The sequence below is a fragment of the Herpailurus yagouaroundi genome, unplaced genomic scaffold (assembly GCF_014898765.1).
Source record: "Herpailurus yagouaroundi ecotype Mexico unplaced genomic scaffold, PumYag 188, whole genome shotgun sequence".
Classification (NCBI taxonomy): Eukaryota; Metazoa; Chordata; class Mammalia; order Carnivora; family Felidae; genus Herpailurus; species Herpailurus yagouaroundi.
In genome coordinates this window covers 40,173,919-40,200,702 of record NW_024412419.1, presented here as the reverse complement: position 1 = coordinate 40,200,702, position 26,784 = coordinate 40,173,919, and the positions used below count along the sequence as shown (strand labels likewise).

The 26,784-nt window shown below is 44.6% G+C and overlaps 1 protein-coding gene across 1 annotated transcript in view; it reads right to left on the bottom strand.

Annotated features, from left to right (window-relative positions):
• REEP1 (receptor accessory protein 1) overlaps window positions 1–26,784 on the bottom strand; it is a 79,144-nt gene that overhangs the window by 16,169 nt on the left and 36,191 nt on the right. The window contains exons 6-8 of the mRNA XM_040496890.1: window positions 20,218–20,338; window positions 17,039–17,152; window positions 7,577–7,729 (exon numbers count right to left, since the gene is read on the bottom strand). Of these exons, the coding sequence (XP_040352824.1) occupies window positions 7,577–7,729; window positions 17,039–17,152; window positions 20,218–20,338 (388 nt within the window). The remainder of the gene's footprint in view (window positions 1–7,576; window positions 7,730–17,038; window positions 17,153–20,217; window positions 20,339–26,784) is intronic.

Sequence of the window (26,784 nt, the reverse complement as noted above, 5' to 3'; positions counted from 1 at the left end):
TCAGACGCTTAACCGACTGAGCCACCCAGGCGCCCCTCCTTCTCCTTCAGATGCCCACATCGCATGATGAGCTAGAGCCACAAACAGACCCAGGGCGGAGGAAATGACTGCGACCTACGGTTCCTACTCTTGAGGGGCTGTCTGCTGCTTCTCTGGCTTTACATAAATAAAAGTCCCTACATAGCCTCATTTTTGCTCAGTTTCCAGTACACAAGAATCTGGTCAGAAAAATCAAAACCTAATAATCAATGTGCTCAGTCCTTACACTTTTCAAAGGAAATAAAAATCAGCCGGTATTTTTTAAAAAATGTATGACAACAGCAACTTCTTTTATCCGTTCATGTTACTGTTTATGAGGCCCATTTGTTTCCACTCTTGCATTTGAGCTTCATAAAATACCCAAAAGGTAATGAATCAGGAAAGAAAAAACATGACATTAAAAAAAAAAAAAAAACAAAAACCTGCTGACTGTAACCATTTCATATTCTGAGAGAGTCACAGAATTCATCTCAGGGGAAAACTGTTCTTTTGTTTAGGAAAGCGGGAGATCAATCCATTATACTTATGAAAGGTAAGGTCCTTGCTGTCTGGATGAGAGAATCTGTCACAGTGAAAAGGATCATAATGAAGGCTCAGGGAGGGGGCATCGCCTTAGGGGTGCCTCAGGGGCTGGAGAGGGACCTTGTGTTTGGAGGAGAAGGAACTTGAGAGGGGGCTGGGGGCTGGTAGGAGACTGGGGTTAATTGAGAATTGGGTTGGGATTTGAGCAAAAGGTGACAGGCAAGTAACCACCAAGCAAATCAATGAAGTTGGGCATCTTCAGAAATACCGGAGGGCGTGCAGACTTCCCACAAGTACACGGGACAGCAGAGGACAGCGGAGGAGGTATTTTATTAGGATAATGAAGGGAAAGTGGTGCTAGAGGGCTGGACTACTTGGGAACAGTAAGACACAACAGATATAATAGAACCAACAAATCAGCACAAAATAGGTGGGAACAGCCAACAAGAGGGCTCTGGGTTGGGGGTGGGTTTAATAAAACAAACAAGGGCCACAACATGGCAAAGGGGTTGGAGGACTTTTTTCATTTTACTTAAGGAAAAAAAAAAAAAAAAAAAACAATGAAAATGGCCAGCAAAGCACCGCAGTTCATAGAAGTGACTAGTCAAAAGGCCAGTTAGATAAAGAAGCAAATGCAAATGCAGAATGAGTTAGTTAGAGGGAAGGGGGAAAACAAAAGGAGCTTGCAGACAGGTCTAGAAGAAATGTCAGAATAAAACAAAGATGCATTAAAATATGAAAAAGATAAGTTCTCAACATACCAAAGATCTAAAAACGTCTCTAGGAAACTAAGAGCAAAAAGAAAACTATTTAAATAATCAGATATATACGATCAGAATTATAAATCCAGACAAAGGAGTGTTTTATGTTTAAAAAAAAAAAAAAAAGAGATGGAAATCACCCCCAGACACCCCTCTGGTGTCTGATGGTGGCCAAGAGGTCTGAGGCCTCACCTTCTAGACATTAACAGCTGGGTGGTCTGTGCCATGAAAATGAGGTAAGACTAGCTGCCCAGTATAATCCCCTCCAAAGCTATCAGCCAATGATCTATGATTATTTAACTCAGAAGCACTTAAGGTGACATCTAGAATTTAGAAAGGCGCCTGGGTGGCTCAGATGGTTAAAGTGTCTGACTTCAGCTCAGGTCGTGATTTCGTGATCCATGAGTTCAAGCCCCACGTTGGGCTCTGTGCTGACAGCTCAGAGCCTGGAGCCTGCTTCAAATTCTGTATCTCCTGCTCTGTCTGCCCCTTCCCCCAATCTAAAAAATAAATAAACATTAAAAAAATTTTTGGGGGCGCCTGGGTGGCACAGTCGGTTAAGCGTCCGACTTCAGCCAGGTCACGATCTCGCGGTCCGGGAGTTCGAGCCCCGCGTCAGGCTCTGGGCTGATGGCTCAGAGCCTGGAGCCTGTTTCCGATTCTGGGTCTCCCTCTCTCTCTGCCCCTCCCCCGTTCATGCTCTGTCTCTCTCTGTCCCAAAAATAAATAAACGTTGAAAAAAAAAATTTTTTTTTTAATTTTTTTTAGAAATGAGAGGGCTAAGGAACAAAAATGAGTTCTGAAAAGAGGCAGGAAATATTGACAATGACAATGGAGTAATTCAGTGTCAGGTTCACATTCAGAAAGGCTACCCAGTGGTTCACTTTCAGTCATCCTCCCATTCAGTCACTTTTGTTCAACAATTATTTATCAAGGATGTTCTCTGGGCAAGACACTATGCTAGGTGTTATTAGGAAATACCAAAAATAGAGTTCGATTTCTGACAAAATGTAAAAAGGCAAATGTACAAATAACCACACAGCTTGTGCCACACCTGAAGCTCCACAAAGTGACAATTAAGAGCAATGGTTCTGGAGTCAGACCTAGAGTCAAATTACAGTCCTATCACTAAGAGCTGGGTGACCTTAACCTCTCTCCACCTCAATATTCTCCTCTGCTAAGGAGCATCCACATGGCAAGATATAGTGAGGATTACATGAGATTATGTCCATACGATAGTATAAAGCCCAATGCATGGTAAGCGTTCAAAAGATGCCAACTATGATGATGGTGATGATGGTGGTGACAATGAGCATGAGGATGATATGCTGCCTGAGACACACGAGTTGCTGTTGAAATAAAAAATAAAAAGACCACATCCGGCCAAAAGGACAAGGAGGGGCTTCACGAGCCCAAGCCCAAATAAATGGTCAGGGACTAAGTCCATCAATGTGCCTGCCAGCTCCTGCCAATGTTCAGCAATGTATCCGAGAGCAAGCAGCAACAGGCACCATACATGTCCTTTTCAGCAAGGCACTCGAGTCCACTCCCAGAAGCCAGGCCAGCCTAGCCCCAATATCACTAACATCATGAAGACTGGAAGTGGCAGAGGTTAGCAAAGAAAAGGGGATAATAATAGCTCTGTATCAACACAGTCCTGACTCAGACGAAATCATAGCAGCATGGGCACAAGGATCTTGAAAACAAATTAGTCTTTATCTGTCAAAACATTCTGAGGTGGTTAGAATTCATATGGCTCTCTCATTTGTAAACCTCTCAGCCCGTCTCCGTCTCCTCTCAAAACCTCATTTCCATTCATTTTCCACAAACCCCAATCCACCCTGCCACTTTGGCTCTGCTCTGGAGAACGTCCATTTTATTATTCTGGGAACAATCAAGAATTGTTCACTGGTACTCTGCAAAACTGGGTTCCTTATTTGGGAATATAAATATGGATCCCCTAAGTTTGTTAAAGCTTAAAACCACATTCTCCATAATTCAATGAGCCACATCACCACATTAGAGCCTTTAAAGAGTCCTATACTGTTTCAGGTTAACTCACTGTATCTCCAACGAATTTGACCACACTGGGATATACTGTTAGTTGACCATCCAAAAGTCACTCCCAACCCCTTCTTGACACGATGAAAAAAAGAAAAAAAAACAAACAAACAGATTTCCCAATCTCCCTTGTAGCTATGGATGCCTATGTGGTTCAATTCTGGCCAATGGGAGGTAAGGGAAATTTGCTAAGGGATTTCTGGGAAAGGCATTTCTTTTCCCAATATGCAGGAGAAAGGCCTGAACCTGCTCCCTGTCTCCTGCCTTTGACTGTGGTGGAACTGCCATCTTGTGACTAGGTGACTCACAGAGACATCCATTTAGAGCCCTGACATCTCTGACTCACTGGAATAATGACAGTACCCGCTTACTCCTAGACTTCTTGTGAATGATCTTCATCTATTTCAAGACATATATTTTTTCATCTCTGAAATTGAGGTGGGTCTTAAAATTGTTGTTGCCTTGACATCATTGTCATTGCCTACACATGAATGCATTTGATTGTCATCCCCATGGCATGAATGGACAACTGAACTGAATTGAAACCATTCAGAACCACCCACAGAAGAAATATGAGTCCAGGTTGTCTAAAACACACTCCATTGACACCTCTGGTAAGATCAAGAAAGTGGCAGCATCCACACTGGCAGAATGGTTATCAGCGGCATGGATGAAAATCCCAGAGACAGCAGCCAGCTGTGTATTACCAACGCTCTGGAAGGTGGAGTGTGATACAGCATGGTCATAAACAGACACTGACGAGCTCAGTTGAAAAGTGATTCAGAAGAGTGAGACTCAGAAACTGAAAAATCGAGGTTAGGAAGAAATTCAATCAATTTATTGTGCTTATGTGTTCCTTTTAATGTATGTGCAAAGTGATACACACAAAAATCTATGTCTAAACAAGTCTAAAAGGGTCCTTTTGATAAGTAGAAGTAAAAATTCTAAGTGGAAGAGGATTAAGCCCTAATTTGATTGGCAATATTTTCCTCCTTTAGGGGTAGATAACAATGTTATCTTACATAGTCTTAGAAACTATCCCATTCTTTTTTTAAATAGGCTTCATGCCCAATGCAGAGCCCAACATGGGGTCTAACGTGGGTCCTGAACAGACAACCCCAAGATCAAGACCTGAGCTGAGACCAAGAGTCAGACACTTAACCAACTGAGTCACCCAGGTGCCCCCAAACCACTGTGTTTTAGATTCAATACAATATGGTTGCACTTCTCAGAGAAGTTTTGTCTGACCACCTCCGCTCCCTGTCGTATGCTTTCAGTGAAGTCTGTACTTCTTTGTAGCACCTCACACAATTACATTAAACTATTGGCATTGTTTGTTGGTTTGTCTTCCCCTCCAGATTGTTTCATTTATTGGTGTCTGCCATGTTACCTGACATACATTAGGGCTCAAGGAGTTGAATGAGTGAACATATGGCCATGTATTGAGCAATTTCCTCAGTAAAGAGCAGTAACAGGAAATCCCCACCCCTACCCCAGTGCATCGGCCAGGGTCCCATACCTCAAGGAGCATTCTGTTGAATAGGGACATGTGCTCTGTCCACAAGGAGTATATGAGAAAGGCCAGAGGGCTGGAGGGTGTAAAGGACAGACAGTGTGCATTGGAGCAGCCAGACATACCAGAGGAGACTATGCTTGACCTGGCCTTAGAGGACTTGGGTAGGTGAATATGGGGACCAGGTGGAAAGAGAAGTATATTTCTTGGTCATCCAGCACTCAGAGCTGCCCATTCAATGACAGATGAGGTCTTTGTAGTTTTTGTCTGCTAAGGGGATGGGGGTCCAGTTATACTGTGTTAATGGCCAAATGAATGCATTTGTGAAAGTGCCTGCTGAAAGGTCACAGGGTTTCTTTTAAAACAGCTGGACCAGTGGGGGGCGGGGGCAGGAGTGACACATACTCTTCACTGCATGCCCTCTTTTGTGCTTTTGGAATTTTATACCATAAACATATATTACCTTTAAGAATCATTACCACTTCATTTTTAGAAACACTCATAGCACTTTCCCAAGATCACCTTGAGGATCCTATTTTGTAAATATAGGGCTTGCATGATGCTGACAAGTGCCATCTAGACCAAAACAGAATGACATGAGACTACTTAAAAAACAAAAAAACAAAAAAACAAAAAAACAAAAAACAAGATTAGAACAGAGAAGGAAGAAGTGGTGCCTCCAGAAACTGCAATATAGTAGCTGTCCAGCCCCAAGAGCCTTGTCTCAACTCTGTTATGAGGGGCCTTGACCAAGTCACCTTGGTCTTTGCCAGCTTTGCAACCTCATTGGGAAATTAAAGCATTGAACAAGATTCCCTTCCAACTGGAAAATTCTAAGTTCAAGAATCTGTGACCCTCTTTGGTGGCTCATTATCTGGCTCTGACTGCAATTCCAAAATAAGGGTTTTTAGAATTAGTTGAAAATCTCTAGAATAATTGTTGGGTCTCTCACAGTAACTCTGTGTGTTTAACATGTGTGTGTGTTTAAAATTTTTTTTAATGTTTATTTATTTATTTTGAAAGATTGAGAGAGAGGGCAGGAGGGGCACAGAGAGACAGTGGTAGAGAGAGAGAATCCCAAGCAGGCTCCACACTGCCAGCACAGAGCCCAACGTGGGGCTCAAACTTACAAACTGTGAGATCTTGACCTGAACAAAAAGCAAGAGTCAGATGCTCAACTGACTGAGCCACCTAGGCACCCCATGTGTCTGTGTTTTGAAAGTCCTATATCAATTTCCTCCCCAGCCAACACTCGGTTTAGAATATGAGCCATAGGAAAAGCTAAGGATGTGGGGGCCCTTTCATGAACCAAGGTCAGCCTACTTCAAGTACATCTGAGTCTGTCCCTAGGGCTGTCATGTCACAAGTCAGCACTGTCCTTACCAGCCCACCTCTCAGCCTACCACCATATAATCTGTTGTACTCTTGACCTATTCATTCCCTAGATGTTATAAGCATGTCTACCCAGTTTTGTTATTGTTGCTTATTTACATGTTGTTTGTTTTAACAGACCCACCTCGCTGCTTTCTGGGCAGGTCAACACAGGGCCTGGTGATTCTTTCAGGGTGCTCCTAGAATCCCCAGAAATCCCACAGAAGTGCCTTGAGGCAAGGGAGGATAATCCATTCCTGATTATTCAATCTTTTTTTTTTTTTCTGGCTAAAACTCTTAGAAAATTAGACTTCATGAGGTAAACTGTGTCACTGAACTTTATGAGATCTTTAATTTCTAATCTTTCCCCCAGTTGGTAAGGGATGAGGAAGCCACTTAGCTAACACACTGCCGAATTCTGTATGCTTTGATGTTTTTCTTCTTTTTTAAAAAAGAAGTGTGTGTGTGTGTGTGTGTGTGTGTGTGTGTGTGTGTGTGTGTGTTTTAAGTAAACTCTACCCCCAACATGGGGCTCAAACTCACAACTCTGAGACCAAGAATTACATGCTCTACCAACGGAGCCAGCCAAGTGCCCATTTTGATGTTTTTCTTAGTAAGGGGAACGGGTGCGTTCCTGGGAAAACCCAGACCTTTACTAATCTGGTATTCCAAGTAAAATAATTTACCACTAATAGGATGCCTGCCATGAGGGCCCACAGAGCCCAGATGCAACACAGCAACTAAGTTTGGCTGCAAGCCCCTGATGAGGTCCTCTTTTCCCGGGGGACACACCAAGTCACAGGGGAAGGCTCTAGCAGAGCCTTCATGGATATCGAATGCCTGTAACTAATGACAACAAGAATAAAGACAACAGGTTTTAGTGAGTCAGGCAATGGATAACAAAGCCACCAGCATAACCACATTCCCCACTGGTAATTCAGAAAGAGTTAGTATTTCCTTCTCCATACCCACCTCGCTGACAGTTAACCTCTATAGCTACACATGCTCTACATCAATGCCAAGCAGACTCCTTATCAACATGCTGATGAAAATGGGCCGCCTTGATTGTGACATAAAATTAGATTAACAAACAAAGGAGAAAGAAAGAGGATTTCTCCCCCAATAGCATCAGTCATCAAATTCAACTCGTTCTCCAGGCATTAAGCAAAGAAAAAAAAATCCAAGTAAGTTAATCACAGGTTAGATGCTACCAAACTGACACGATAAAGAGGCTCTGGAAGGATGCTGAAGTGCGACTGGTTCTGGATTAACACACACGAACACACGCAGGTGTCGGTAGGAGAAACACCTGGTTCCGATCCAGACCATGTGTTGGTGGGAAGAGGTCGCTGCTGGCCTCTCTACCCGACTGGATCAGTTTGGAGTTAGTCACACCTCTCAACGGGGTTACCTGCCCTTCTCTGAGGTCCAAAGAGGAGACAAAATGAAAGAGTCGAGCCACCTGACAAATGGGAAAAGAAAAAAGCCATGGGCACCAAGCCTACAAAACAGGATTGAAGGGAGCCATGCTGTCTTCACCACCTCACTCACTCACTCACTCACTCACTCACTTCCTCCTTCCCTCATTCGAGCGAAGGCAGAGGGAGTGTTCACAAAGGAACAAAGATGAACGTGAAACATGATGCAATCCCTACTCCCAAGGAGCTCACAGTCTAGCTAGGGCATCAAGACACAAATGCACACAAGGCAGCAAATGACAAAGATGACAAAACGTGAGGCAGAAGTTCCAGGGAGGGAGACAGCGCAGCTGGCTGACACCAGCGGAGGTCTCACACGAGAGCTCACACTCAAGTGGAGCCAGGGCTGCGGCACCCGAACGAAAGGGGAACAATACTGCAGCCTCGTCATCTGAGCCAGGCCTGCACTCTGGTGATAGGGCTTCGGGGTCACCAGGAAGGACTCTCCACACACAGCTGACGTCCCTGTCCTCGCACATAGACGTCCACCACAGAGGCTCAGCTGGAAGCTTTGCCTTGTCCAAGCTTCCTCCTTGGAAAGGCAAAGGCCCTGAAGGGAGGTTGATGTGGTGGCGATCCCACTTCCTGGGCTGGGGTGGGGGTGGTGGTGCAGGTGGAAGACAGGAGAGATGTTGCTAAAGGACAATGAGGGGGAGAAAGGACTGGAGCGGGGGCGGGGGGGGGGCGCATCCACAAGACAAATTTGTTCAGCTGTTGGTGAAAAGAGGAGCTACGGTTGTATTTGCAAATGTGCCCATATTATCATAAAAATGATGAAGCTCTAAAGAAACTCTATCTTAAGGTAACATGTATTTGTAACCCAAATTCCTTCACCTAGAATGTACTATATCCTGCATTTGAGTGTTGCCCCAACCTTGCCTCAGGGCAAAGAGGGAGCCTGCTTTGGTGGCATTTGCTGGCCGCCTCTTGTATATTAATGCACCTTCTTAATTCCCAGGGATGTTTGATATAAAATGGTCATGAGAGGAGGCAGACAACCTTGACTGTCTCCAGGGCTGTGACCAATTCTAAAATTCTCAGTGGCAAGACAGTCATCTCTCAGGTACTCAGCCATGTGTTCTCAGGGGCTGGTGATATAACCCAAGTAAATAAAGGTCAGGAAACGTTAGCCCAATTTGTTGGGGGGGGTGGGGCTGGGAGGGGGCCCGGGGGGTGCTTGGAGAGATTCAGGGAAAACGGGACTGGGAACTAGAAAGTCTCACTCTGAGCCCAGCTTGGCCACTAACAGCTGTATGACCCTGGGTGAGCCATTCAACATCCGGGTCTCAGTGTCCACCCCTGAGAAGTGGTGGTGGTGGGGTTACAAAAACGGCATCTAAGGCTCCTGCTGCTCTAGCAACCTATGGGTTTGACATTCCTTCTCTCTTGGGGGAGGGCAGATGCTCACTGTTGTAAGCTGACCCCAGGGACCCACTCACCCCGAGGCTGAAGAGGAGGAGGAAACAACTGTATGGAAAATGGGGCCGAGAGCCACGAGGGACCTGAAGCCCAGGGCTGGAGGGTGGCTTGCCCAGGGAGACACAGCACCAGCAAGGCGGGCCGGGGACAAGAGTGCAAGTAACACCAGATCCTGTGCTCACGCTACCGCACCACAGAGAAAAGACGGGAAGAGAGCCTAGATCCACAGGACAGGGAAATTCAGTTTCCTCTCCAGAAGAGTCTGAACTGTAAAGAGCTTCCCAACACCAGCATCTGACTTGTTCCTTTTATTCTGCTCAACAGAATAACGATCAACCTCAGAGATCAAACCAGCATACAGAAGTGAGTAACAGGCAACCTTTATTAAGCATTTAGTATGAGCTCTGCATTCTTTGAAATCTTTATCTCCATCATCTCATGAGTGTTTTGTGGCATCATGCCTATTTTTCAGGTGAAGAGGCTGAGGCTCAGAGAGGTGCAGCAGAAATGTGGGAGCTGGGGTGTTTAATTGGGCCCTGCTTACCCCCAAAGTCCATGTGTATTGCGGAGTACTGCTCTATAAGCTGTGACAGCTATAAATACGTACTACAGTACTTCATTCCTTTAATATTTACTGAGCACCTACTAGGGATGCAGATAAGATATGAATTCTAGGGGCACCTGAATGGCTCAGTACGACTTCAGCTCAGGTCACGATATCACGGTTCATGGGTTCAAGCCCTGCATCAGGCTCTGTGCTGACAGCTTGGAGCCTGGAGCCTGCTTTGGATTCTGTGTCTCCCTCTCTCTCTGCCCCTCCCTTGCTCATGCTCTGTCTCTCTCTCTCTCTCTCATAAACATAAAAAAAAAAAAGATATGAATTCTAATGATGACAACAGAGTGCCATGTGGGGACCAAGAAGCAAGAGAACAAGTTCCACTTGGAATCAGAAGAGGTTTCCATGGAGACAGTGGCATTTGACCTTGAAGGGTGGACAGGATTTCAAACAGGGGGTGACAGGGGCAGATGAAGGACCAACAAGAGCAGAGGCAGGAAAGAGAAAAGTCTAGAAATAGCAACTCTGTGTGCTATTTCTAGAACAGCACAGAAGGTGGTGCTGTGAGTGCAGTACAAGAGGAGCCATAAAGGTAGGGAGGGACAAGACAGAAAGGCGAGGATCAGAGCTCAAATGGCAAAGGAGGAGAGCAGCAGTGACTATCTGGGTGGCTACTGCAATAGTCCAAGCCAAAAGGAAGGGTGTGGGGAAGAAGGCCTAGAGAAAGGGAAGAGATGTAAAATGGGCAGGACTTGAAGAGTAAGTAGGAAGAAGGAAGAGCATCAAAGATGACTGAGATCTGGAGCCTGGAGTTCTGGAGGGGGTGGTGATTTCATTGTCATCAGAGAGATGGGACACAAGAGGAGGGGTGGACTCAGAGTTAGGAAAATACTAAGTAAAGATACCAAGGAGACAAGGTGAGGAGAAGTTCAGCAGAGAATCAGAAATGCAGTACTGGAGTCCCAGGCAGAGAAGCTAATCTGGGAACCAGGCATCAGGGGACAGCTGAAGGTGAGATGGTCCTGGGAGGGAGAAGAGAGCGAGGTGAGGCCCTGGAGAAATCCCACCCAACACTGCTGAGCGAGGGGAGGAGGAAGGGAGCTAGCAGGAGACAAGAGTCTGGAAGGAGGAGGTGACTAAGAAGGCGCCACATCACCACAGCCAAGAAGCTCTTCCTGCTCACAAGTGATCTTGAAAACGCTTTCTCAGACCTCGTACGTTCAACCAGGCTCCTCTCCAAGACCAGGTAAGCAGGTAGGCTTCTCTCTTCCCACCTGGACCCTTGATGCATCCAGCTATACACAACCTCCACAGGTAAACTTGGAACAGAGAGGGGGCAGGAGACATCCGTGTGAGTTCCTGGCCCTCCCTCTTTAGCTGACTGGTGGCACTGTGTCTTCTGTTGTTTTACTCTCCCTAGCCATCTACCAGGTGGAGTGAGGTGCCATAGTCGTCCCAGCAGAAACACGGGAGAGAAGGGATCCAGGATGATGATGGGGTGTTGAATAATGAAGGCGAACATGGTAGAACCACACTGGCAAGAAGTCTTGCTTGGTTATGATTCAACAAGTTGCAGAGAGCTTAGCTCGGGTGCAAGCTGATTTGTTTGAGAGACTTAGACGGCAGGCAATACTTCCCAACTTTTTCAGCAGGTTGTTCAGCAGTTTAGATAATCTTGGGGTTTAAAACTGGTTGCCATGGTGAAGTGTAAATATTAATTTTATGTCACACTGTCCTTAGCTAAAACAGAAGAGAGAAGGCCAACTTGATGTAACCCAGCGCAATGGCTTCAAAGTGTTCCTCAGCTACTGGATGGAGCAGACACGAGGGTGTGACAGTGAGGTGAGACACAGAGACATGGAGGGGATGGCAGTCTTTTCTTCTTCCTTGGAAATGCTTTCTGAGAATGAGCTGACACAGGGAAGTTTTATAGAAGGAAAATCAATACCTGCCCTCTGATTAATTGTAAACAGGTGGTTTGCACCTAATTGGTATTCAATAGATAGCCAGAAACAAAAAACAAAAACAAAGGCAAGGAAAAATGACTCCAGTCTGGCCAGAAGCTGCAAATCACTGGTTTTATGAGCCTCTGGGAATGAGCTTCTGGTTCCAAAAATAAAGTTTCATGGTGGTTTGAAAGCAGTATTTTTTCAAGCAAGAAGTTTAGATAAGGCAGTGATGGATAAAAGATCAGGATAATAGGGAGGGGACTTTTTTTGTTTAACTATGCCAAAAACTATCTCGTAGAGTTTGTTTTATTCTTAAGGCAAAATCGAGTGGGACTTTAAAAATGAGCAGGGAAACACCACAAGTTGTCTCTCTGTGGCTCTAGTACCCATGTTCAGGTGCCATCCTGTAACCGAGGCTTGGCTATCACTTGGCGGCTGTTGACCATAACTGCAGGCAAAGTGCCTGAGTTTTGGCTGGAAGATTGGGGAAATGGAGGTCATGGCATGAAAGCAGCACTGGGCCAAGGAAGAAGAAATAAAAGCAACACCACGGGTGATGCCATAGGTTGAGTTTCCATCTCCCTATTTTGCTGGTGAACCTCATTTAAGGAGGCCCCACAGTGCTGAGTGGGTAAGAGAGGGGTCCTGTCAAAGCCAGGGCACTGCAGGTGAAGGGGGGAAATAAAGGCAAAGAGAACCCAAGACGTTTCATAGAGGGCTTGGGGCAGTGCTGCCCAAGAGAACCTTCCGTGATGTTGGAAACCGTCTATATCTGTGCCAGCCACCTGCTACCACAGCTGCTGAGGATTGGAAATGGGACTAATATAACTGAGAAATTGAATTTTAAATTTACGTAATTGTAATTAATTCAAATGTAAGTAGCCGCACTGGACAGAGCGGGACTAGAGAATCAAAAACGTTTATTCTTCAGATCAACAAGGTTTGATGAGTAGCTATGAATGCAGAATGCTAAACAAGTAGGCACTGGTTCTTTATTTTGTTTTTTTCTAGGCAAGAAACAAAGGAAAAGAATCTAGAGTCCCTCATCTCCAGAAGCTAACAATATAATAGGAAATATTAGATTCTAGGGAGAAAAACCCATACACAATCTGGGGAAGCAGAACCCCGAATCCACAGCACCCAGAATCCACTGCACTACTTGGGAGCAGTGTCTTAACGGGAGACTTTAACAACAGAAGTGGTACTGGAGGAGCTGTTCTAAGGATCGGATCTCCAGGGGGAGTAAAACAACATTATTTTTCAAGTTATGGGACAAGTAAAAAGCAAGGTTTGTTTACTAGGTCTAAGAACGGGGCAGATGGAAGAGACCTAATACGTGCTTCCTAGTTCAAGAGCGATAAGGTGGCCTTGGACACCTCACAGTTTTAAAACTTTTTATCAATTGGTTTTTCTCCTCATGGTTTCTCTTTCTTGTGAGAATGTGTTTTGTTTATTTTAGAGAATTATTTTTATTTTTCTTAGGTTTATTTATTTTGACAGAGAGGGAGAGCACGAGAAAGGGAGGCTGAGAGAGAGGGAGAGTAGAATCCCAAGCAGGCTTCATGCTGTCAACACAGAGCCCCACGCAGGGCTCAAACCCACGGACCTTGTGATCATGACCGGAGCCAAAAAACAAAACTCAGACGCTTAACCGACTGAGCCACCCAGGCGCCCCTCTAGGGCATTATTTTTAAAAAGAGAGAAAGATTTCCAATTCTAGTCTTTAAAAAACCTGGGGCTCAATTTTCCCTCTGGGTGAAATTACTGGCTGGGAAACACCCAGCTTTGAGGCTCAGAGCCCACTCAGAGACCAGGGACGTTTAGACCGATGGTCCTAGAGAAGGGTGTCCTCAGGAAGGAGACAGAGCAGTTTCATAGAAAGAAAAGATGCATCGACATTTCCCAGGGACAGAAACCCTGGGGAAAACTGGGGGTGGGAGGGGGATTAGTAGTCCTGGAGGAGAAACTTCCCATGTGTAATTGTGTTGTTTTCATTTTTCCAGTTCTAAAATAAAATATCAACGTTAATAACAACTTATATTTGTACAATACTGTTTACAAAGTTTCTTCACTCCTGATGATGCAAAAACCCTGTAAACATCTGTTTCTTTTCTTTTTTTTTTTTTTTTTAAGGAAAGGGCTCAAATACAAGAAAAATTACAAGAAAATAAGTATTAACTAAAAGTGTGGCCACATGTACACCTTAAGCTAATATAATCTTACATGTCAGTTATACTTTAATTAGAAAGAAAGAAAGAAAGAAAGAAAGAAAGAAAGAAAGAGTAACCAAAAGATCTTTTAAGCTCCACACTTTCCTCCTGGGGAGCCCTCAAAGGATGGGGAAAAAAAAGCAGAAGACAGAGGAGAAATGACCCTTCATCTAGTCACCTGATCCCAGCCTCCTTTTATTCTTTAGTAAGAGACAGTCTTTCGGTTACCTCACACTCTCTTGCATGTCCATCTGCCTAAAGGCAGTAGATGTTTAGAGTGAGAACTGATTTGTGAGTTGAGGGTGTTTTCTGGGAGGAGAAAGGTAGGGCCCAGGAGTCGTAAAATGGAGCCATGAGTAGGGTGACCATGGGTCCCTGTTTGCTTGGGCTTGGGTTCGTGTATATGGGTTCCTGGTGTAATTATTCCAGAAAGGCGTACTGGACTGGTTTGGACATTAAAATTTATGGTCACCCTAGTCATGGGTGACTTGGCAAAGTATCTTTTTTTCATAAAATTGCTCTATTCCCGTTATCACCAAGGTGGTTCAGGGCTCAGCTGGGTGCAATGCACTGTGCTGGGCTCTTTGTAGCATTACAAAGAGGGAGAAGAATTTGTATTCCCACCATAATATTTCTCAAGTGGCATGAAGTCTTGAGGAAATGAAACATTCACATTCACACACACACACACACACATACACATACACATACACACACTTCACTTTCTCATTCTCAAGGTTAATGCTTCTAAGAAGCCAAATCTGCATCCCAGGAATGTTAAAGAAGTTAAGTGTTTTAACCCTAATCACCTGTGCATTTCTGGTTCTGGATGGGGCCTCAGGCAGTGACCTGTTCAGAACTGGCTGTTTAACAATCATCCGGGCAAGTTGTTAAAAATACAGATTGAGCCTACTGCCTGAGATTCTGAATCAGCACATCTGAGAATCTATTAAAAAAATAAAAACAAAGCTTCCCAGGTGGTTTGGACATGAAAGCCAGATTTGGACTCACTGGTGAGTCATCATCCTTTGACCCCTGCCTAGAGCGATCCATTGTTGCTGTGGAAACCACTGATTTACTCCTCAGCCAGACTGGATTCCACATCTGTTTCAAAAATAGAGGGCATTATTTTTAGAAGACAAGATGTGTTTTCTCCCTTAAGATATTTATATTTAGAGAGGAAAAGCAAAGCCCCCAAAAGGCAGAAAACTTTCTCATCTGAAACAAACTCAACAGGAAGCGGGCATCCTCACAACTTGAGCACAACTAGAAAGAACTAGTGAGCGGTTATTTCCTGAGGCAAGTTTCAGATTGTCTGGAGCTTCCTTCACGTTTAGTTGTTGTAAGGTGCCCGGCTGGAGGCTTGGGCTCACGGGGTTCCCCGCATGGTCTGAGGGGCTGGTGGCAGCTCGCCAAGATGGTATCAAGACTCTGGAGGCTCCAGCTTGAGGCAGACCTGGAAAAGGATGGCCCTACAGAATTACCATCGGAATAAAATTAACATACACGCAGTTGTATGGCTGAGCCATACACTGAGCCACACTGAGCCAACCTGATAAATATACCGCACTTATGCTCTATGACTGAGCTGAGGAAACAGCAGCACCCATCTTTCTTCAGGCTTCAGAAGCAGAGGAGATGGGGTGGAGAGAGGAACTGACAGAAGGTTTCTGGAGCTTTATGTTGCAAAGTTGCCCTGATGACTTAAGAATTTAGCAAGTCAGAGTTCTCTTATCTTTCAGCTTAAAAAAGGAAAGCACAAAATGGTTACATCTCAAATAGAAGGATCTTGGCATTCGCTGCTCTTTGTAAATCCTGACACATCTCCCTGGGATACCACAGCAGAATGTCCCCTCCAAAGATACTCACTGGGATCCATCACCTTGCCAGCAACGATTGGACTAAGAGGGACACCTCACTACAGTTCTGTGTTATAGAAGGAGCTGGTCCTTCTCTGAATAGGAATCATTCCGTTTTGGTGTCCCTTCTCTTTCTCCCAGCCTTTGTCTGTAGAACTCCTTGACTTCAGGTAGACAGTACTTTTCAAACAAATGTTCAGCCCCAGTGGGTAAGTCTTTCTTCCTACTGTGCTTCTCTTGGGTCAGGACATAGAAAACCCAGCTTGGGCCCCTGATCCTGGCTGTCAGCATGCTCCATCTCACCATCCACTCAGAGCCCATGGAGCACCAAGGTCGGTATCAACTGACCTCTTCCAAAGCCTTTCACAAGTCTGCCCCCTTGCCTACAACCCTCATGCCACCACCTAGGACATATAGCTTCCCTTTGCTCATACAACTCACTTCCCAGTCAGTGTGTCTGCCCAAACATTAGCATAACTGCCTCTCCTCCATCCCCAGCCGACTGTAGACCCCTACTCCACATTTGGACTGGGGGTAAGGGACTGTCACCAGGAAACACAAGGCCATCTCCTGCATTTACTCTGAGGGAAGATGTCTACCAATCAAATTTTTCAGGGCTGAGCACACAATGAGAAATGGACATAATGACAAGGAGAACGTGACGTGAGAAGAAGCTAGAAGGAACACAGAGGACGTGAATGGGGCTGGATGGAAAAGAGAAGTGATGCTTACATCACAGACCAGAGTTTACTCTGAACCTCCTTCAGTGTTAATTGTGGCTGCTACAGGCATCCTCCTCCTCCATGTCTGTACCACTCACCTCCTCTGGGACCCTGGGTTCCTTCCCTCAGGTCAGGTGGGCCACATGAGCTTGGAGCCCACCCACTCACTCAGGTAGTCTCCCCACCTGGCTATTTTGAGTGTAGGTGACTCTCCCAGTGCACCCTGGGAAATTGTAGAGAAGAACTCACTCCCTCCCTTTTCATTTTCTCTTTCTCCCAGGCTTTAGCTCCAACTCAGTCAGAGGTTCTTAATCTGGGACCCACAATGAGTTTCAGGAGCTCTGGGAAACTCTCAATATCGCACACATCATTTGTGCATGTGTGTGCACGCACACACAATTTTCTGGGGGCGAGATTCACTATTTTTTCCATCAGATTTTCAAAGGGACCCCCAAAAAAGATGAGGAATCCCTGATTGGTCCTGAGCCTGCCCTGTCCCATTTGTGTGGGTGAAGCAGGACATGCTGACAGGGTCGAGATCCTCCCATGGTTGTAGTGCTCAGGGCCCCACACAGTACCTTGGAAGCAGCCATCACGGCTGCTGTGGCCGCCACATTCAAGCCCCGCTTCCCAAAGTGCACAAGGGCATCATAACTTCGGTCTTTTGCTTGGACCAGGCAATCATCGATTTCCTGTTGTAGGAAAAACGGAGGCACACTGAGTTGGAAGGTTCAAACAAATCTCTGTTCTTTCTCCCTTCTCGTGAACACTGGGCTTGGCAGCTTGCCCAATCACGGATTCTCACTGGGACTGAAAAGTCACTGGCACTTTGGGGCGTGCGTTCAGAGAGGGGAAGGTAGAAGGGAGAAAGGAAGGAAACAAAAGAGATACAGGGAAGTAAAAAAGGAATTTTGAAAAAACAGCCATTTACCGACCCAGGAAGGTTTCCTTCTAGCAACACCCTACGATTGTTCCTGAAGCCCTCTAACCTCCCAGGGAGGCTCCAGGGGTCCTGGATGTAGACAGGCGTGCCATTCCACACACAGCCATCCTATATGACACTGAAGGAACTGAGGGTGGAGAGAATGCCAAGAATGAAGCCTCTAACCTGAGACCTGCCACTAACTGGTTGTCAGGCTTTGGCAAGTGTTTATTTAGCCTTCTGAAAAATGAGGACAGTGATAGTACCTAATTGGTGGAGCACGGGGAGGATTACATGAGATCATTCCAGTAAAGTATCTAACACAGTGGCTGGTTTCAATGGAGTGAGAACCACTGTCATCTTTCTATCTCAAGGGGATCAAGCCCTTGCAGTTCTAAAATTCTACAATTCTTAAGAAGTGCCTGGGTACTTCAGTCAGTCTGACTCTTGATTTCGGCTCAGGTCATGATCTCATGGTTTGTGAGATCGAGCCCCGCATTGGGCTTTGCACTGCCAGCATGGAACCTGCTTGGGATTCTCTCTCTCCCTCTCTCTCTCTGCCCCTCCCCTGCACGTGTTCTCTCTCTCTCTCTCTCTCTCTCTCTCTCTCTCTCCCTCTCTCTCTCTCTGTCTCCAAATAAATAAACTTTAATAAAATAAAATTCTACTATTCTGTAACTACTAAATACTATATCCAAATACCTCTCCATGTAAGATATTGAGGGGAGATATTAGGACACAGAAAGAGATACTAGTGCTATTTTTGTTGATAAGGGAGATCATTTTACAGATAATGAAATAAAAGCAGAGATGAGAAGTCATGCAGCATCATCCCCAGGGTAAGAGGGAGGTTGGAAAAAGGATTGAAGTCTCTCTCCTTAAGGGGCAAAAATAATGGTTTACTTTAGATCTGCTTCAACGCTGGCTTTTTCTTTCTGTTTGTTATGTTTGGGTTGTTATCACTATTGTAGGAGAACAGCTGTTTTGTAACTTACAGTAGCTCATTTTGGAGTTCAGTAACACAATGACACCTGGCCTCAGGCTCATTTGAAGTTCAGCACATTAGTGCATTTCCTTTGCTTTGAGGCATATCGTGGGTGAGTCAACCCCTGTGCATTCCTGGTTTAAGGCTTCCCCAGGATGTCACCACACTAAGTTTTCATTGTGACCCCTGACTGACTCTGGTAGGGATTCTTGGCAGCTCTTAAGTCAGCCACCTTCACTTCAATGGAAATTAGATTGGTGGCTTCAGGGTGAGCCCAGCATCTGGGGAAAGGGAAACGGAAAGAGTAGGGATTTGACAACCAGGGGAAGAGGGAGATCCTATTCCTCAAAACCCACACTTCTGAGACAGGCAGTGCTGTATCCTAGTTCCTAAAAGGGTTCTCAGAAATGTCTATAGTAGTCTGCTCATGCAATTAACATGTTCCCTCAAAGCTTCCCCTGAGAAGTCCAAAGTACTCAACTTTCAGAGACAACAGAAATTGATATACAAAGCCACCTACAGTGCTCCTATTTTATGTTAAGAATCATATCCCAATCAGTTTAGAAGGTCATGTAATATAATTAATGGATGATACAATATTGGGCTCAATAATCCCACCCTTGGCAATTTATTCTAAGACAAGAAGTTAAAAGAAGACATCCATCTCTATGTATTGTGGTGTTCATGAATCATGAATCAAGATCAAGTACAAACGGCTTATGTGCAAACATGTTTAAGATCTCAGACACAAATATTATATGTATATTAAGTGTTTTTGTTGTTTTTAGGTATTGGGTTTGTTTGTTTTTTTTTTTTTTTTGGTTCACTTAAAATTTTATTTTAAAGAAAGGTTTAATAGACTGCTATCCATAAAAAAGAAGTTACCAAAACAAATTAGTGAGGCAGAGGTAATGGATAATGGACTTTGCATTCATTATTGTATGAAACCTTAAAAAAAAAAACAAAAACCAAAAAACTATAGAACAAGTCACTGAAAGCAAATCCAGCAAATTAAGTTCAGCGGAGATGTTAAACAAAAAAATCATTTTACAGACAGTGACATTGTCTTATAAGAAGCTTAGAATTAAATTTCTTTTCAAGAGATATAAGTTGTAATTCTTACTTGAATTCTTACTTATTACTGACCCTTTCCTGCAATTTTCCCCTGTCTTATTTTTCCCATCTCTGACATTAGACAAATCTATATTTTCATTGCCAAGATGTTTGTGAAGTACTCTGATGCAAAATAAACACAAAAGGTAAACAGCATGAACAAATTATTATGACTGTTCTCATTAGTACTTACCAACCGATAATTACAAAAACAGCAGGGATTCCACTGGTAACACATATTGTATCACTGAACAATAAAGCAACCCTGCACAAGAAATTTATTATCTTCCAGTCTCTGTTGGTAGCTGCCTGGGTACACGCTCAAGGCATTTAATCTCGTTATGCCTCCACTTTTCTATGTTAAGTTTTAAAAGTGATTTTTAATAGTCTATGTAAAAATCAGATCTATAGAAGGACAGGAGCTGAGCATGATAAAAGGAAGGAAATTCAGTTTAGGGAGTTGAATTATGAGCAAATCTTTTGTTGTTTTTTGTTGCAAGGTACGCAAATGTTTTTTTAGCAAGTAATGATAAATAACATCTTTTTGAGGATTTCACCACTATTTCTAAACATGTCAAAAAATAGATTAAAAAGAAGATTAGAAGGAACAAATTGTTGGGGGCAAATACGGGACAATCTAGGGTCCCCTACAATAAAACACTCTGTCCTTTTTACTTATCACTTGTAAATTTTTTACTCGCTGGAAGGAGTGACAAAGGCTTAGCAGCATAAATTACCTTTTCTTTTGAAGACAGCGTGGGATGTACAAACTTCCTGTATAGGAGGCTGGAGCCTTTTGTGTAGGGAGACAGCAGCCAGGCGACAAATGCTATTTTTAGTTCATAATAGAATGGAAACCTGGAGAGAGATGAGAAAATACACGTTCTGTTAGGTTCTCAGCAACACTGCCTGGGCCTATGAAAGACGAGCCCAGCACCTCTCGTGCCCGCCCAAGGCTGCAAGGCTCCCAGATTCCTCCTTTCTCCACCCATGAAGCTATACGCGTACACTTGCAAACACAGAGCAAAAGCCCAAGGCCTCTATTTTTTTTTTAAAGATTTTATTTTTATTTATTTTTAATTTTTTTTAACGTCTATTTATTTTTGAAGGAGAAAGAGAGACAGAATGTGAGCAGGGGAGGGGACAGAGAGAGAGAGAGACACAGAATCCGAAGCAGGCTCCAGGCTCTGAGCTGTCAGCACAGAGCCCAACACAGGGCTCGAACTCACATACCGTGAGATCATGACCTGAGCCGAAGCTGGACATTTAACTGACCGAGCCACCCAGGCGCCCCTAAAGATTTAATTTTTTTAAGTACTCTCTATACCCAACATGGGACTCAAACTCACAACCCCCAGATCAAGAGCCACATGTTCTACTGACTGAGGCAGCCAGGCGCCCCTCAAGGCTTCTTTGGAAAGTCTGTTCTTGTTTTCATTTTTTGTCAAAGCCAGACAGGGATCCAGGTTGTCTCCAGCCATCACCCTGCGGGCTATGCCTGGCAACTGCTCGTGTTTCTTGCAGGGTTCTGCTTGTTTAGGTTGGAGCTGGGGCTCCAGCCACAGCCTGTAGGTTCGGAAGGCCATGTTCCTCTGTGCCCTACATCCAGTCACTCACTCTTCACTTGTGGCCAAGAAAGCACAAGCACCTGAAGGCTTTATAACAGGGAGGAGCTGACAAAGAATCTTCAGACTGAGAATAAAAGCCTCCCCTTCTTGGCTGGGACAGGAGCCAAATTCTTGACAGCAAAAAGGATGCTACTCACCCTGCGTAAGTCGACGGCAGGCAAAAAGGGCTTGATCTTTTTGGTGCCAAAAGAAAGAAGGGTTCAGGGTGCAGGCGACATACAACTCCAGAGTCTGAAGTCCTGCACACTATTCATTTATGCATCACAGAAACACTGACCAGCACCAACAAGTGTCAGCTTGTGCTGAGCACTGTGTAGACAATGGTGAATAAAGAAGACCTGATCCCTGCTCTCTTGGAGCTTTTAGTCTAGCGGGAAACAGACAAGACTTTCTTGCACCCTTGGAACTGATAGTCCAGTCGGGAAAACAGTTTGATCAAATAATCACAAATAATATAGAATAGCAACCTGAGACAAGTGCTATAATGGGTCTCTGCCAGCTCACATGGTGCCTTTGTATATATAAGAAAAAGCCACCCCTCAACTGGATGCAGACCTGTGAGCACACGACTAGTGAACGAGCCTTCATTTGAACTTTAGCCCCACTTGCCACATTGGCCAGGTATCTTGCTCTATGAACAACCTGTGCAACAACACTTGGCTGTCCTGATGTGTACTGATACCATGTCTTTTTTGTTTTCTATATTCTGATGCTTTGACATCTTGGGTCCTTGCTGACTCTGGAGAGGGTGCCCCTCCTGGGATTAGCCAATTCCCAAAGATAGGAAACAACTCGCCCACAAGCAAGCCTTTCATATGCAAACTGACCAATCCAGAGCCCTTACCCCTACCACCTCTTTTGTGAGCTCACACTCTGGGCCACTCTCCAGCTGCCCTCACCATCCCAGGGCCAGGTCCCAGCCACCAAAGGACAGCCCCTTCACCCCAGAGCCCACTGAAATTATTCAGTCCAGCTAATCCTAAACATGTTTACTCTGCCTTGCGTGCTCCTTCCATGGAAACCACAATAAAGGTTCTTGCCCACACTTCCTACTTCTGCCTCTTGACTGACCTCATGGTGTGCTGTGCCTCCAGTTTCTAGGGATCTGTGATTTTAACAAACTTCTTCCTTCATGACAGTCATTTCTGCATCTATGCGTTTTACCATACCTGATTAAAACAAATCCTGGGTACCCTTAAAACATGATACTCTGAGGGAAAAGGACACCTGTGCTAGTCTGAAGAATCAGAAAAGTAAGTTCCTCCCATGTACCTTCTTTCCCAGCCCCCCTTCCCCCACCAAGGGAGCTGAAAATAAAGAGCAATTTCTGGCAAGTCAGTTCCGAGCCTTCAAGTCTCACACAGGACCCCCAAATCAGCAGCTCCACCCACTCTGCTTTCCTCATCCAGGTCTCTGGTCTGTCTTCTTCTGCCTCTGGCAGGCTCTTCCTGGATATTCCCTCAGCAACTCGAGAACACTGTCATGTCGAGATTGTTAGATGTTTCACAGCCATCACAGACAAGAGGCTGAAGGTACAGAGGCATGATTCTCCCACACTTGAACACTCTAGTGATTAATAATGGAGGAAATTTTGTCTTGGAAACAAGTATTTGCCAACCCCAAGGGGAAAGCAAATGAATCTAGCAAGCTCAGGCATCAACACAAGATACACACATAATCCCAAAGGATCTGTCACACGGCAGTGCTTTTGTTGTTTACGTAAAAGATGTGTTTTTTTTCAAAACAGGTAATGCATGCATATATAGTTTTAAAAATCCAAATATCCAGAAGAGTATACAACAGAGAATCTCCTTCCCATCCCAGACCCTTACTCCCTTTTCCAAAAGCAAAATCATTATCAGTAGTAAACTTCAGATGCCTAAGATATAAAATCGTGTGGGTATATATGGCTCCTTTATCACCCCCCCCAAATAAACACATTAACATTCTATAATCCCTTCCCCCCCACCCCCCACCCCAACACGCAATTAACGGTATACTTTGGGGATTATCTCAAACTGCCTCTGGAATTATCGCACCAGGCCCTCATCAGGTATCATAAGGGGCTCCCAGTTGAGCCACTCAGACCCTGTGTTTCGCAGACACCTTGGGCCCACTTGGTTCCACCAATGCAATCACCACCAACCAGGTCACTTTCCAACTGATCTATCACAGTCCCAGCCTTCACCAAGAAGTGGAGAAGGACCCTGATCATTCCTTAATGATTAACCCTTGAACTGTCCAGAACTCTAGGATGTACTGTCTCCCCTAGATGCAGGTGCATAGCTGTTGTGTGTATGTGGGAGGTACAGACTTCCACACTTCTGATGTTACACTTTCACACTCCTGAGGGCTATTTTTTTTCAATTTTATTTTATTTTATTTTTTTTATCGCTATTATTTTTTCCAACCTTATTATCCTTAATATACAGAAAGTTGCACATATTTAATGTATACATTTTGATGAGTTTGGACATAGGCATCTACCCATGATACCACCACCACAGGAAGTACATATGTCCATCACCTCCAAAAGATTTCTGTCCCTTTGCTTTTTTTTTTATTTTATTTTTTATTTTTTAAAATTTACATCCAAATTAGTTAGCATATAGTGCAACAATGATTTCAGGAGTAGATTCCTTAATGCCCCTTACCCATTTAGCCCATCCCCCCTCCCACAACCCCTCCACTAACCCTCAGTTTGTTCTCCATATCTATGAGTCTCTTCTGTTTTGTCCCCCTCCCTGTTTTTATATTATTTTTGTTTCCCTTCCCTTATGTTCATCTGTTTTGTCTCTTAAAGTCCTCATATGAGTGAAGTCATATGATTTTTGTCTTTCTCTGACTAATTTCACTTAGCATAATACCCTCCAGTTCCATCCACGTAGTTGCAAATGGCAAGATTTCATTCTTTTTGATTGCCAAGTAATACTCCATTGTATATATATACCACATCTTCTTTATCGATTCATCCATCGATGGACATTTGGGCTCTTTCCATACTTTGGCTACTGTTGATAGTGCTGCTATAAACATGGGGGTGCACGTGTCCCTTTGAAACAGCACACCTGTATCCCATGGATAAATGCCTAGTAGTGCAATTGCTGGGTTGTAGGGTAGTTCCATTTTTAGTTTTTTGAGGAACCTCCATACTGTTTTCCAGAATGGCTGCACCAGCTTGCATTCCCATAGCTATTTTCTAAGAGGGTTGGACAAGTGATGGAATTGTCAAAATACATGCAATTAATGAATACAGAAAATTTCTGGAAGAGAACACAAGTAACTTTTAACAGGGGTGCCCCTGGGGAGACAGACTGAAGGCCTGGAGAGAGGAGGGACTTACTTTTTGGTGTACTGTTTCAATTTCATTTTGCCATGTGATTTAGTATTTTATAATTGTTAAAAAAAAAAAACTAGGGGCACCTGGGTGGCTCAGTCGGTTAAGCGGCCGACTTCAGCTCAGGTCATGATCTCGCGGTCCGTGAGTTCGAGCCCCGCGTCAGGCTCTGTGCTGACAGCTCAGAGCCTGGAGCCTGTTTCGGATTCTGTGTCTCCCTCTCTCTGACCCTCCCCGTTCATGCTCTGTCTCTCTCTGTCTCAAAAATAAATAAACGTTAAAAAAAATTAAAAAAAAAAAACTAAAAAAAAAAAAACCTAAATTAAATCACCTGTAGAAATTATGAAGCAAGCCACCGTCTATCTGTTCTGTGACCATATATAATTGCTGTTTACATCAAGATAGAAAGTCTGAACTATGAAGAGAAAACTGCTCCAGGGGAGGGGCAGAGAGAGAGGAGTGAGGATGAGTGAGGAGTGAGGGGCCATCTCCAGTCCTGGAAGTGAACCAAAGTTAACGATGCTCCCCAGGAAGCCAGAAGGTGCTTCCAGGAAAAACAGCAATCTCTCTCTTTCTCTCTCATTATAAAGAGAGGTCAGAGCTGCTCAGCTGGTGTCCATATCCCTGAAAGGGAAATAGGGCTCTGTCTGTGTGATCAGCCTGTTCTGCGCCATTCCCAGAGCAAGAAGGAGGAAGGATTACGAAGATTCTGCCGGAAGACAACTATGACCTATAATGGCTGGAGGTTGGCAGAAAAAGAGAAAGCAGTCTGAGGGCATGACCAGGCTGTAGGATAAAGCCAGCAGGGAAGGTTCCCAACCTCTTCCCTCCAGAAGCAGCACTAGGGGGGACAGGAGATGGGCAACACCTTCACTTCCCACCCATAAGCCTCCTGGGCAGCTACCACTAAGATGGGCCAGATGAGGCCTCCACGTGGATCAGGAAGAGAGGGATTCTACCCATACCTGTGCACACATGCCCAATACACCAGGTATCAGAGGCCCTCCTGTGGTAGGCAGAATTTTGGTCCTATGACTTTCTCATTCTGATGTTACTCCCAGACTTTGTTCCCTTAACATGGTAAAAGGGATTCTGAAGATGTAACTGAGATTATTAATCAGCTGACTTTAAAATAGGAAATTATATTGGGTTATTGGGGTAGGCCTAATCTAATAACATGATCCCTTAAAAGCAAAAGCAGAGACCTTTCTCTGGCTGGTAGCAGAAGGCGGAAATTTGAAGCATGAAAAGGATTGACACGCCATTGTTGGCTTGAAGACGAAAGGAGGCACGCCAAGGAAATGGGGACCTCAGTCTTACAGCCACAAGGAACTGAGAATTCTGCCAACAATCAAAATGAGCCTGAAGTAGACTCTCCCCCCAAGTCTCCAGATAAGAGCCCAGACTGGCCTACACCGATTTTGGCCTTGTGAGTCCCGAAGCAGAGGACTTAGTTGATTCTACCTGGACTTCTGACTCATAGAAACTGAAATGATACATTTCTGTGGCTTTAAGCTCCTAAATTTGTGACAGTTTGTTACAGCAGCAATGGAAAGCTAATATACTTCCCAAAATCAAAATCAAATCAACTCCAGAAATAGTTGCTAAGCATTTATTAGGTATGAAACTCTAAAGTTCTGGGGCCATGGGTAAAAACATAGTCCAGCTACCAGGGAGGGGCACATCCATCATTAGACTGGATTTTCACTTAGTCAAAAGCAGTGAGACTGAAATGCCAATGTCCCTGAGAAAGAGCTCGTAAGACTAACACTATTCCCCTTGAAGTTCATGAGGAGGGATAGGAGGACAGGAGGCCGCTCAGCACCAGGCACAGGACATTGTTAACAGGGAAGACTTAGCCATGAGGTGATAGCCATGATGCTTAAATGACTATACAGTCCTTCACTGGGCCTAGCCTGTTGTTCTCATCTCCATGGGACACAGGAGCCTCCCCAGTGCAGCTCTGAACAATATGGGGTCTGACTCGTACTGCCAGCCCCTGGACCTGGGGAAGATGAAAAATAGCTCAGCAGAGCTCTTTCTTCACTCCCAGAGACTCAGCCCCATCCTGAGTCTGTTATTTATCTGGGTGCAGGGCAGTGCAGGATGGCACAAACTTGTTAAATTAGGTAATCCACATTTCTTCCCTACAGCTTGAGGCCACAATGGTTAAGACATCTATTTCTCCCAGTGGAAGTGAAAGCTGGGATCCCTCAGGGAAGAAACTATATACTAAGGTCATTAAGACCACTGATTCAAAATAGGATTCACAGGGGACACCTGGGTGGCTTAGTTGGTTAAGCATCTGACTCTCGGTTTTGGCTCAGGTCATGATCTCA